Source organism: Sarcophilus harrisii, chromosome 2, assembly GCF_902635505.1.
Source record: "Sarcophilus harrisii chromosome 2, mSarHar1.11, whole genome shotgun sequence".
NCBI classification, from domain to species: domain Eukaryota; kingdom Metazoa; phylum Chordata; class Mammalia; order Dasyuromorphia; family Dasyuridae; genus Sarcophilus; species Sarcophilus harrisii.
In genome coordinates this window covers 170,335,969-170,350,491 of record NC_045427.1, presented here as the reverse complement: position 1 = coordinate 170,350,491, position 14,523 = coordinate 170,335,969, and the positions used below count along the sequence as shown (strand labels likewise).

Here is a 14,523-nt window from a genome sequence, read left to right as displayed (position 1 = left end):
ATCTACAGCAGTACTTGGCACATATTAGACTATATACAAATGCTTGTTCCTTTCCCTTCCTCTTGACTCCTCCTCACTTTTGTTCCAAACTCTAGTGAAGAAGCAATCCACATTGTTTTGTTATTTGGATGAATTTTCTTTAAATATATTACTTTAAACTTATATCAAAATAGTTTTGCCATTTCTGTGCTTTAGCATTTCTGCTTTTCTTAACCAAAAGTATAGTATAGTGGTCAGATTTTAATTTGGAAGAAGAAGACGTGTGAATCCCTGTTCTTCCAGTATGATACTAAATAAATGTTTAATCTCTCTGGGCCTCAATTCTTTATCTGTGAAAATGAGGGGTTTAGGGTAGATGGCATCCAAGATTCTTTCCAACTCTTATCTGCAATCCAATGATCTGTGATCTCAAAATAATTTTGTAATATGTCAACATTGGAAAAAGCATTTGTACAACTTCTCAAAATATAATAAAACCCATCCCAAGTTTCTGAGACTTCTGTATTGGCCTTTTTCCCAAAACAGACATGCCCCCCTTTTTTATCTTTCAATCAGTGTACTGTGTATAACAAAACATTCCCTGTAGATGCCATAGTATCAGTTATTTAATCAGCATTTATTAAGCACCAGAAATGTTTGGGGCATTGTGCTAAATGTCAGGATTACAAAAATTGAAACTATCTCTCCTTCAAGTAGCTTACATTTTGTGTGTAGATGAGGGGGTAGAGAGGAGGTGACATATAATTTGTACACATATATGTAAATATAGAATAAAGACAAGATGGTGTTAATAGGGAATCTTTCTCAGGCATCAGGAAGTTTCTCATGAATGCAATAAGCTAAGATTTCAAAAAAAAAAAAAAAAAACCTTGTCATGGTACCCTTATCAGTGATTGCTTTTTAAATCAGTAATTTCATGGTAAAGAAAACTCTGGATGGGAACATTTTCTTTGCCAAAGATCAGCCTTATTCTGTAATTTGCAATGTCACTTCTTTAAAGACTCAGGACCAAGTCTAAAGACTAAGGACTCTGAGAGGTAAGATGAATTGTCCAATATGTGTCAAAGACAAGAGGAGAACTTAAACTTAACTTTTCCTGATTCCAAAAACTGGCCCTTTACCAGGTAAGCCATGCTATATTTCCAATGACTTTTAAAGCATCTGATTTATGGAATTTCATAAATCTACATCTACATTATTATTCTCAAAGAAGTCAAGTGCAGTAAAACTGACTTTTTTCACAATCTTATTACTTGCCAATTCAAAGTGAACCATCAGAAGCTATCTTTAAGCTTTTTCTTAGAGACTTAAGCCTAACAAATCTTTCTATATCTTACATATAAATGTTTGTGTTTTCATACTTAGGTATACTACCTGATACTTGTTGACTTTCATTAAAAAAAAAAAAAAACACCACAAAAACTGATTTTTAAAAATTTGTTATATTCATTTTGTGTACTAATTTCAGTGTTATATGTAAGTTGTAATTCTTTAGTCAAATTCATTCTATCCTGCCTATTAATACATTGGCTCTACCAATTGACTAAGATTGAGAGAATTTCCATCTGGGCTTAGTTCAAATTTGAAGTTTATAATCAATGAAGATTAAATAAGACAAAATAGAAAATCTTGAAAACTTGGAGCTATCCTTTCTTACCACTATTAACTTATAATCATGTAATCTAGAAAACATGGTGATGTTGTATGTGTTAGAGTTGAGTTTATATATGCATTTATTTAAGTAAACAAAAACATAGATACTATTTGGGCATTCTATTTTAAATATGTGGCCATTCAAATTATGTAAAAATAAAGATACATTGTCACAAAATAGCCATGGAATCATAATTCGGTTATTTATATATGAATCCATTTAAAATTTTTTTCTGATTTTAGTCTAGACTTTCAGTTTCTTTAAATTACTGTAAAGTCATGCTGCATCATCCATACAATGATATATTTACAGTGCGTGAAGCATTTGTGATTAAAATTTCTTACTTACTTGGGCTTCAACATCTGTTAGTTTTCGAGTCTGCTCAGCTGTTTGATTTAATAGGTTTGTTCCTATTTCAATCATTACTGCAGTCTGATTCTGTACAGCATTCTGTTGTATCTCTACCATTTCTTTCTTCATATTATCCTGGATATAATTCTCAAGCTGTAGTAGAAAAAACATTAAGGCAGGCAGATTTTTTTTATTATTTCAACTTTAGAGCTCACATGATCATAAATCTTATTTTCAAATATTTATCATAGGATCATAGAATTAGAACTAGGAGGCACTTCCATGGTCAACCAATCTAACCCACTTATAGTGCTATTGAGACACAGAAAGAATAAAACTTGACTAAGGTCATATGGTTAGAAATAGCAAAGCCTTTCTTAGGACAAAGAAGATCAATCCAGAACTGCTGTCATCCTTTTATACTCTTTTGTCATCATAAAGGTCTTTTGATTTGCTGTAGTTTCAAGTCTTGACTTTTGAAGGCCATTTTCAAGTGTATTGTTTTGATATGAGCATTTCAAATCACTGAATTATAGCACTGTATTTTTAGGGGGAACCTAAGAAGTCTTCTAGTCCAGCCCTGACCAATATATGACTCTCTTTTTTAATATCTCTACTTAATGGTCATCTAGCCTCTACTTGAAGTCTTGGGAATTCACTACTTATTCTTTAAAACAACAAAAATAATTTGTTGATACCAAGATCACATTTTTTATCCAATTTTGGGGGGGGATGATTTAATGCTTTGGAAATTTACTATGTATTTACAGGTTTGGGGGGGTGACAAAAATATATTTGGTTGGTTGTATTCCTCTCATGGCATCTTCTTAAATTAAAATAACCAGTTATTCTTTTCATACCATTACATGATAACCAATAAATGTTTTGAACTTTAAATTAAGTGGGGAAAAAAATACTTAGCCTCAGGCTTTTGATTCACAGTTCAACTCCCTGCTCCAAACCAATACTACTCAAATTCCTTCAGAGGGGCTATTCTGTAACAATTGGCAACAACCACTTGTTTTATTACCAGCCCCAAACCTCTGACCATGTCTTGGCCATCATCTTTTCATGCTTCCTTTGTGTATACTTACCCAAATTAATATTAACATTGCTTCTGAAAAAGGTGCGTCAGTTAACTGTGTGTTTACCATCTATTTACCATCTCTGCAAACAAAATATCCTCTGGTCACCACTCACAAATGTGTTGGCTTTCTCTATTAGAATGTAAACTCCTTAATGACAGGGATAGTGTTTTATTTTAATGTTTAATAAATTCTTTTTCATTCATTCATTCATTTTATATGTATATTCATCTACTCTTTAAAAACATGAGTTGTTTAAAATTAACCTAAACTACTGAAATTGTGTTTAATTTTGTTTCTAATAAATTGAAATATTAGATTTAACACCTGATTGCTATAATGTATTTGAAATGTCATATAGTTTTCCTTTTAACCCAACTTTGGGGTTAAAGTAAGTTAGGACTTTAAGAGAAATAGTTTGATAAATGCCTTGAAAATGAGGTCAAAGAACAACAAATTTAAACTGTTAAGACTTGGGATCCAGAGAATTAGTAACAATCCTATCTCTGCTACTAACATACATTTGTGATCTTGCACAACTCATTGTGTCTGGGTCAGTTTAGTCCTTTGTAGTAGCACCACAGTGAAGCCTGTTTATTCCAGCAAAGAATAGTCTGGCTTGTATTGATGATGTTTTACTTAATCTTTTCTCACAGTACTTCCTGCCTCTTTCCCCCATGTATTGCCTCAGTACTAGGATAGGCACAGTCCTAAGTTAGATCTTTGTTCCTTTCCACTTCTTCCATTTTTATGAATGAAACAAAACAAAACAAAACAGAAACCCAGAATCAGCCCATTGAGATTTCTTCTCTTCCTAGGGAAAAGATTTGTCAGATCTCCCTAGCTTCATTAGATACTATAGTCTTATTGTAAATGTTCCCTCTACCTCTATCCCTCTACCAATACTTGATTGCTTTTTAAGTGAATTCAGTTTAACAAATATTTATGAAATACCTAACAATGTGCCAAATATTGTGCTAAATTCTAGGTCTACTTTGATACTTAAATGTATTTGTGAACTTACTGACATAGGTATTACTTCTGTCTGTTCAGATTTGCAACCTATCCTTGCCTTTCCATTCTATAAAAGTTATGTCTATGGATTTATCCACAACAGAGATTTCATCCATAGTTGGGGTGGGGATAGAATTCTTTAGCCTTCTCTACATAACAGAGCTACTAGTGGAACTTGTGAACTGGCTGTCATTTGTCCCCTATTATCACTATATAATCTGTCCACATCTTTTTCTGGTCATATTTTCCTGAATAATACCCTTTACTCTGCTTTCCTACTCATTTTTTTAAATAACATGTGAATTACTCACCTATAGTGTACCTTTTTCTTACTTTTTGATTAATCCATAACTTTCATTCTTTAGACATGTTGGAATTATATGTTTTATAGATAGATTTTGCCACTTTAAGAATATTGTTGGACAGCTAGGTGGCACGGTGCATAGAGCATCAGCCCTGAAGTCAGGAGAACCTGAGCTGAAATCTGGTCTCAGACATAACATTTCCTGGCTGTGTGACCCTGGGCAAGTCACTTAACCCCAATTGTCTCAGGAGGAAAAAAAAATAATAATAATAATGTTGTTGTTGTTGTTGTTGTTAAAAAGACAGTCATTTCAGCAATATTGTAAAATCAAACAACTTCAAAAGCTATAACTGATTCACACAATGACCAACCAGCAATTTTAGAGAACTAATAATGAAGTATGGCATCCTTCCTAATAGAGAACTGACAGACACAAGGTGAAGATTAAGACATTTATGTTTTGGACATTCAATTCAATTTAGTAAATATTTATTAAGTGTTTTCTATGTACCAGACACTGCTAAATGTTGTGGCTATAAATTAGAAAAAGAAACAGTTCCTGCCCTCAAGAAGCTGATAATTTAAATAGAAGACGATATACAGAAAGAAGCTGAAAAGAGAAAGGAAGGGAGAGCAGAAGAGGGGACCGAGATGTGTGTGGGGGAGGGTGCAGAAGGTGGGAGAATTGGGCGATACTATATTCTATGTTGTAGAAACTGATAGAAAACAGAATATTACCTGGAAAGTTCTGAGCCCTCTTCCATTATAGGAAGTCTTTGGGAGGAATTTATTGTTCCACTCTTCAGACAGAAGAGAGGCAACTGAAGGAGTTGAGAATATTGAGTATCAAAACCTGAGTCAATCTGTATGTATGGTCATATGATTTCAAGTGATTAGTCTATCTTGGTAGAAGCATTAAATGCAATGTAGTGGAAACCAAGAAAATGCCACTAATACAAAATGGTGATTGCACATGGCTAATCAAGTATTTATTCTGATTGAATACGAATATATTTTACAAGTAGGTTTTTTCCCAAGTGGGAAAGGTGGAAGGAGGGAAAATAGATTTTTCATTGGGGAAAAACACCTCACAATTATGACAAATTCTTAAGTAATGAGACTTTTTATTGAATATAGAATATAAATAAAAAAACTAATAATTTACCATCCTCTATAAAATTTCAAAAATGAGTTAATATTTTAATCTGATTCTTGAATTTCTAGATTTATTCATATCTTTTTAAAAAATTCTAGTTAGAAGATTAGAAGGGAAGCAATAAACTGGGAAAACATTTTTAGAGTCAGAGGTTCTGATAAAGTCCTCATTTCCAAAATATATAGAGAATTGACTCTAATTTATAAGAAATCAAGCCATTCTCCAAATACATCCAACCATTCTGGAGAGCAATTTGGAACTGTGCTCAAAAAGTTATCAAATTGTGCATACCCTTTGACCCAGCAGTATTACTATTGGGCTTATATCCCAAAGAGATTTTAAAAAAAGGGAAAACGACCTGTATGTGCAAGAATGTTTGTGGCAGCCCTGTTTGTACTGGTTAGAAACTGGATGCCCATCAATTGGAGAATGGCTGAATAAATTGTGGTATATGAATATTATGGAATCTTATTGTTCTGTAAGAAATGACCAACAGGATGATTTCAGAAAGGCCTGGAGGGACTTACATGAACTGATGCTGAGTGAAATGAGCAGAACCAGGAGATCATTATATACTTCAACAACAATACTATATGATGATCAATTATGATGGACGTGGCCCTCTTCAACAGTGAGATGAACCAAATCAGTTCCAATAGAGCAGTAATGAATTGAACCAGCTACACCCAGGGAAAGAACTCTGGGAGATGACTATGAACTATTACATAGAATTCCCAATCCCTCTATTTTTGTCCACCTGCATTTTTGATTTCCTTTACAGACTAATAGTACACTATTTCAAAGTCCGATTCTTTTTGTACAGCAAAATCACTGTTTGGACATGTATACTTATATTGTATTTAATTTATACTTTAACATATTTAACATGTATTTGGTCAACCTGCCATCTGGGGGAGGAGGTGGGGGAAGGAGGGGAAAAATTGGAATGAAAGGTTTGGCAATTGTCAATGCTGTAAAATTACCCATGCATATATCTTGTAAATAAAAAGCTATAATAAATAAAATAAAATAAAAATTCTAGTTAGAATAACCTAGTTAATATCTTCTACACTTCATATACTGCTGATCTCTGTGACTTTTCAGAGGTCATCCTCCTATGTCTTAGCTGTTCTCTATCTTTTCCATCTCGTTTTATAATACTTAGCTTCCCTTAAATCAGGTACTACCCTCACAAGGAAGAACCTTGTCTGAGACCGCTATTTGTTAATATTCTTGTTCTCTTCAAATTAGCTTGCATTTACCTATCTGTTTTGCCTGTTGTATCTCCTAATATTTAATTCAGTGAGTATTTATTAAATGTCTACTATGTCCCAATGGCCGTGGTAACTACAGGGGATAGAAAAACAAAATAGGGAACAGTCCCTATCCTCAAAAACCTTAAATTCTACAGAAGAAATATAATATATTCACAGATAAGTAAATATAAAGTAGATACAAGGAAAATGACGGTAGAGTACTAACAAATGTAATGGCTTGAAATTTTCAGTAACAAGGGATTCCAAAAAATGGAATCAAATAAGGAAAGCATAGAAGTAACTGAATAACAGTAGATAACTGTTCAACTTGGAATCAGAAAGTTCATCCAGCTTCATACACTTACAAATTGTGTCACTTAACTTCTGCCTCAGTTTGCTCAGCTGTAATATGGAAATATAATAGCACCTACTTCATTTGTTGTTATGAGAACCAAATGAAATGATAAATGTAAATTGTTTATCAGCATTTGGCATGTAATAGGCATTAAAAAATTGTGTACTTCTTTTGTCAGAAATCTTTAAGGACTGACTTACAATAATGCTTATTCCATAGATTATCAGATGCAGGAGAATATCTTCTGGCCCAGGGGATAAGTAACTTCTCGTAAAAAAAGGTGATGAACAAAAAACCTACTTTTTTAAAAGTGTTGAATAACAATACCAGTGACATGACCCTTCCATTTGAGACCTACTTCCAAATTGACATCAATCTGTTAATTCTTTGAGCTTTCTCAGTTTTATCTAGCCCTCTTCTTTCCATTTTGAACATAAAAACTGAATATTAAATTTTTTAAAAAATATATTATTGAGATGAAGAATTTATACCTGTAATATTCCTCTAATCTTACAGTCTTGTCAGAAAAGAAAAGGAAATTAGTCTCAGGTGACCTGTTTCTTTTCATGAAGACATACTGTCTCTTAGTTATGATTATCTCATTTTTTTATTTCTTAAATATAATCTTAAATATGCATTTTATAAAATATAGAATGCATATTTTATATTTTATAATTGTTCCAGTAATTAAAATCAAAGTCACCAGATTATAATTTGAAGTAAGTCTATAGCAAACATCTTAACTAAGTCACTGTCTAATACTTTTTGGAATTGATATAGTAACTCTAAAAATAGATTTTATCTAACTAGGAAATAAAGTTTTAAAAACTGGATTAAAAACAAATAGATTTTAAAATGCCATGGTAAAATATTTTTGAACAACATAGAAAATGTTGAAATATAAAATTGTCCCTCATTTTTTCTTCCAAATGTTCTGAATTATCAAATTTGACAGAAAAAAAATAACTTGATTTGCCAAAATGATGGTGCCAGATTAGTCACATTACAGCATTTCTCCATCTATCTTTCTTTGTGGCCAAGATTATTATCATTAGTTTTTACTGCAAAAAAAAAAAAAAAAAGTAATCTTATAATTGGCAAGAGAAAGAAAAACATGAACAGTTATTTAAATGAAATATATCTTCAACTTTGAGTATTTTATATTTGTCCCTTACCAACTCTTGGTGCTGGCTGAATGACAGCTTCTATCTAAGCAAATTATAACTTTGTTATATGTTTCTATTAATTAGTTTTGTCTATGTGATTGACAAATTAACAAACCCTCTGAGATTTCCTTTAGAAACATCTTCTCTACCATGTAAAATTAGAAACAGACATCTCAATTTGTAATTGGGATTTTATAGAATTAAAGGACTTTCTTGGATTAAATTTTTTTTTCAGTAAACATTTGATAAGTATCTATTCTGTGTAAAGGATTTTACTCATTTGCTCAAGATAAAGTATTTGCTACATATGTATCATGGATACACACTATGAGAAATACAAAATAAATATAATAAATAGCCCCTTCTCTCCAAGAATTTTTAGTCTAAGTGAAACAACCTAAAATTCATCATCTGAAGTCATAGAAATTTTAATGATGGTACCCAGAAATTCAAATGAAAGGAAAAGGTTACACGTTCTCTCTTTTACTGGGCACATGATATGGTTCAAATTTTTAACCAGGCATGCAAAAAAAAAAAAAAAAAAAAAACCAAAGAAAGCACATAACACAAAACTGATAAAGTGCATAGAAAGATATACATATAGATAGATATGCTAATTGACCACTGACTTTCTCTGTGACCACCAGTTTTTTGGGTTTTTTTAATTCCTCCATGCCTCAATAAATGAGAATTATTTTTCTTAAGAGCACTTCAAAGGAAATATGATTTGTGCTAATCACTTTCATGTTTTTGTTTGTTTGTTTGTTTTTACTACTAAATTGACCTGGTAGAGTGAAGAAGGATATATTGTAGTGATATTTCCTTCATAATGGTAGGACCTTATATTTGGGGACACAGTGTTTCTCTAGTGGTCTACCATGGTCATCAACTTTCAGAGAAAATTTTACAAGAAAGCTGGTCTTCCACTTGGTCTGATAGGAAGCTCATTGAGGCAAGTGACTGAGAAAAAACAATAATTATGAGTATCTTGCTAAAACTACAAAAATGGAAAAAATGCACGAATGATTATGACAAATACCAAGCAGCATTTTTCCCTCCCCAAGTTTTCTGAATTCCTAGGATAGTAGTGATTGTCAATATTCCTGAAACTTTCCCCACCATTAGCATTAATGGAGTGAATCACCTTGGTAGAAGGCAGCAGTTAGCTCCTTCTGTTCCATCTGCCCACTCACCAGGGATTCATAGGACTAAAAAGTTGCAAAATTGATGAAGCTTTGTATGAAGAAATTATTCTTTTTTAAAATTATAGAATTTAGAGCTATATAGAAGGAACTCTTGTTCAAGCCCTACATTTTCCAGATCCAGAAACTGGGACCCAGAGAAGTTTAATGACATCTAACAAGTAAGGAATGTAGCTCATAGTCAGTGTTGGAATCTGACCCATGATTGTGATTTTTGCTTTTGTTTAAGCCACATATAATGATAAGCTTATAATTTCCATTATTTATTTTGACTTACTAAATATATTTAGCTATTCTACACATCAATATCCATTCATCCATGAGCACCACACTGCCTACTTTTCTATTTTAAGTTATAAGTTCAAATTAAGATTTTTAGGATCAGGGATATTCTGAATAAACACTTTTTTGACCTTTGAAGTTCTTTGTTCCCCATTGTAAGGAGCATCTGAAACTTTTTTTTGACAGCAACCATATGGAAAGTGGAAAAATTGAACTTTCTTCTTCCTTATCCAATTAACTTTCTTTGACCTAAAGATTTTTATGGGGTAAAACCATTGTACATTCAACCAGTATTTGATGGTACATACAGAGATTGTGGAACAGAAGAAACTAGAAACTGGGTAGATTTGCTCCACAGTGTTTCTTGTAAAAAAAAAAAAAAAATTGTTTGTTTTTGTCTTATTTAGAATTATAGAGGGTAAGTTTTGTCCTGATCTTCTCTTGATGCTTACCTTATAATGAATTCTCATCCCTAGGAGAACCCCTACCCAAGTGACATTTTAAAAAAGGGAAGCAATGACACTTCAAACATGAACAGTTTGTGTAATGATTGCTGGAAATATACAATAAATCTTCAGAGAAATTTAGTTCAGAGTAACTGGATTTTCCAAATGCTTCAAGTCCTAATAATGACTTCATTGCTAAGCAAATATAAATCACCTAGTTCTCAAATTATTACATACCCTGAAATCTTGTAAAGAAATAGTACATGAAACATTTATCTTCTCATTTTTCATATCTTCCTACTAACAATGCATGAATGGGTTTTATTGATCTTTAATTGTTTATAAGCTCCATAATAATTCATTAATGGGGGAAGGAAAGAGAATAAGCATTTATATAAGCATCACTCCATGCCAGGCAGTGTGCTAAGCACTTTACAAGTAGTATTTCATTTGATCCTTACAACAATCCTGTAAAGTTATTTTCTTTATTTAATAGTTGAGGAAACAGAGGTAAGTATAGGTTAAGTAACTTGCCCAGGGTGTCACAGTTCACAAACTCTCTAAAACTTATTATGAGATGATGAAATCTCAGAAGGATAAAGTGGGATATTATAATATATATTATAATATATATAATATATATATTCTAAACTCCCCCATTTCTATAGAAGGCATCATTCTTCAATAACTCTTTTAGGTTCATATCTATATTGTTATCCTCAACTTCCCACTATCCTACTTATCCCACTATTATAAGATATTATAATAATATATATAATATCCTACCTATCCCAATATTATACACCTAGGAAGTGTTAAATAGGGCTCAAACCCAACTCTTTCAGATATTTGCTTCCAGAAAGCTTGCTCCTAGCTTCTAGACTCTTTTCAGGATACCACATTCATGTATTTATAAAGCTACTGCCACTTCTTAGTACTAGGTTACTCTGCCATCTATGTCCTCTATTCCTACATGTGTACTGCTGAATTGATCTATAAGAAGTGATTAAATACTATCCCGATGTGTTATAAATTTATGTTATACAATGTCAACTGAGGTTTTATTGCAAGAAAACAGTCCTATCATTCCTTCCTAGTTAGTTTCTTGTTTCACTCCCCACTTAATTTATTCCAAACTTTTTTTTCTCTTCTTAATGCTTCCAAATCTTTTCTTTCTCTCTTTTTCTCAGTTGAGGGCTGGCCTCTGTCTTTCCTAAACAACAACAAATGGAGACTATATGACATTCCCCTACTCTTTATTTCAAAATCTCTTGCTGTCATCTCCCATTGTCTCTTTTCCTCCATAGCCTCCATCTGTTCTTTTTGTCAAGATCTGGCCCTCAACCTTTAATCCTCTGACTAAGATCTTCAGCTTCTCCTTGTTTAGTGGTTCATTCTTTGATGCTTTCAAATATGTGCAAGTCTCCCTCTTCCTTTAAAAAAACAAAACAAAACAAAACTTTCATTGAACCATGTAATATCCTTCAGCTATCACTTTAAATTTATCCTTTTCCTCAGCCAAACGCTAGGAAAAAGCCATATACACTTACCACCTCCTTTTGTTCTTCCATTCTTTACTTTTCAACTCACTTCAACATTAAAGCCAGGCTTCAGACCTTATTCTTCAGCTAAACATGCTCTTTCCAAAGCCACCAGTGATTTCTTAATTGACAAATTCAATAATGGTTTTTCTATCCTCAGTCTTCTCAATCTCTCTGTAGCATTTAATACTGTTAACTACTCTCTCCTCCTATTTTCATCTTTCTGGTCTTTTAAAATTACTGTCTCCTGGCTATTTTCCTGTCTACCTTGTTGCTCCTTCTCAATATCCTTTGCTAGTTCATAATCCATATAAAGCCTACCAATTTTGTATATTCCCCAGTCTGTTTTTTCTCTCTCTACATTTCTCACTGACCAAATTAGTGCCCATGGGTTTAACAACCAATTATGGCTACCAAATATATATACATTCAAGTTCATTCCTCTCCCCCCTCCTCCCCCTGCTTCTCCCCCCCCCAAATTACTTCAACCCCAAATTACTAATTGCTTATTGATTATTTCAGACTGGATATCTCAGAGACGCATCAGTGGACTCTCTTTCCTTACCCAGACCCTTTTGTTTTCTAAACTCCCCCATTTCTATAGAAGGCATCATTCTTCAATAACTCTTTTAGGTTCATATCTATATTGTTATCCTCAACTTCTCACTATCCTACTTATCCCATATATCCAGTTAGTTGCCAGATCTTGCCATTTTTGCCATGTTGCCACAATAGCTCTCTCATCTAAGCCCATTCTTTCTACTCATATGACTACCTCCTTATTCAGATCCTTATTACTTCTTGCCTAAATTATTGCATCAGCCTTCTAATTAGTCTCACTACCTGAAATTTCTCTACACCCCACTCCCATGCCAAAGTGATTTTCTTCAAGCATAGATCTTACATATCAGTACCTTAAGAAATAGATTTCTAGTTGTGTCTTCCATCAGGCATCAACTCCTCTGTATAAAGTACTAGATAATCTAGTCTCAAAAAAATCTATTGAGGTGTAGTAACTTCCTCTCACCTAGACTCTGGAATCCAAATCAACTATCCTTTTTTCAACACATTCTTCCTCTCACATCTTAATATCATGTTGCTGATTGTCCAGACTGCCTCTAATACCTTCCCTCCTCACCTCTGCTTCAGATTATTCTTTTACATTGAAGCTCAAAGACCATCTAAAGCCTCGATCACCTCATCTATAACTGCTTTCTCTTACAAACTGCTTTGTTTAGCCAGGCAGCTAGGTGATGCAATGGATAAAGTGCTAGACATAGAGTCAGAAAAACCTAACTCCAACCTCAGACATTTATCAACTGTGTGACCCTAAAAAGATTCCTTAATAATGTTTGGCTTCAGGTTCCTCATCTATACCTCCTACAATTGTTGTGGGAACTAAAGAGATAATAATTATAACCACTTAATATGGTATTTGTCACACAAAAAGCTCTATCTAAATGTTGGCAATAATTATTTGTAACTCACTTTACATACCTTAAAAGCATTATATAAATGCTATTATTAAAAAGTTATGTTTATTCACTTTATACTTATATACATACGTGTCTTTGTTGTCTCCCTCATTAAATTGTAAGCTTCTTGTATAATATCAAATCTTTCATTTGATATATTTGGATCCCCAGCTTCTAGAATACCTCACACAAAGGTATGTACTTAATAAATAATTGTTGATTAACTGTAAAATGTTGAATTTTCATCCTATTCTAGGCTTTCTAAAGCATATCTAACAAGAATACCCTCTAATCACTTTGTTGACAATTGATCATTCAGCCTCCTTCTGAGAATTTCCATTAGGGAGACCTTTCTCTCTTCTCAAGATATCCTATTCCACTTTTGAACAAGTCTAATAGTTAGGAAAGTTGATCTTCCATATAATTTAACTCAGCATTTTGGAGATTTCCACCAACTACTTCTCATTCTATGCTCTTAAGCCAAAGTGAAACCATCTCAGGTATATGAGAAGCATAATGCTATTATATTTACATAGTTATACAGGCAATTTGGCATTCCCATAAATTCTGCTAATTTCCAAGTTCAGTGGTTAGATGGTAAATCACTAAATCTGACTTTACTGACTCTACTATTGACACTGATAGCTGAGAACCTTTTAAAGAGGGAAATGTTGGTTTTTATTGCCAGAATTCCTACATATTCCCCATTCCCCATTTTTTTAACCAGTAAAATGTCTGGGGGAAAGGTCTGGATGAGTTAGGAACATGGAATTTCATGAATGCCTATAGGATCTGAGCTTATATAATTTTTGTGGAAGATATCCAGCCCTATATGGATGTTTATTATGGAGCTTAATAGCATCACAGGACTATTATTAATGGGGGATAGAAAGAGTCAGGGAGACTTCATAGACAACATGACATTTATAAAGAGTTTTATAGAATGGGAAGGAAATGATTTTATAGATGGAAGTAGATAGGTGGTTCAGGTTTTTTAGAATGGCCTGCCTGTACAGAAAGGAAATATTATTTGGTGAATGAACAATATAGATTAAGCTTCTAGAGACCATATTATGAGAAGAGACAAGTGTACATGGAATTTTGCCTGTGACAAAGATGTTGTCTTAGATAAAATGATCAATAAGTTTCCTTTATGGAAAGTAGGGAGGAAATTGATATATGAGATTCAAAGCCCATAGGAAGAGTTTATAACTGTGAACAATTAGAAACTTCTGA

The 14,523-nt window shown here is 33.0% G+C and overlaps 2 protein-coding genes across 8 annotated transcripts in view; one reads left to right on the top strand and one right to left on the bottom strand.

Annotated features, from left to right (window-relative positions):
• Positions 1-14,523, top strand: part of MCPH1 (microcephalin 1) — a 336,480-nt gene that overhangs the window by 194,680 nt on the left and 127,277 nt on the right. The gene's annotated exons all lie outside the window — the stretch shown is intronic.
• Positions 1-14,523, bottom strand: part of ANGPT2 (angiopoietin 2) — an 81,189-nt gene that overhangs the window by 29,015 nt on the left and 37,651 nt on the right. For both annotated transcript variants that reach the window (XM_031951146.1, XM_031951147.1), the window contains exon 2: positions 2,003-2,158. In XM_031951146.1, the coding sequence (XP_031807006.1) occupies positions 2,003-2,158 (156 nt within the window). The remainder of the gene's footprint in view (positions 1-2,002; positions 2,159-14,523) is intronic.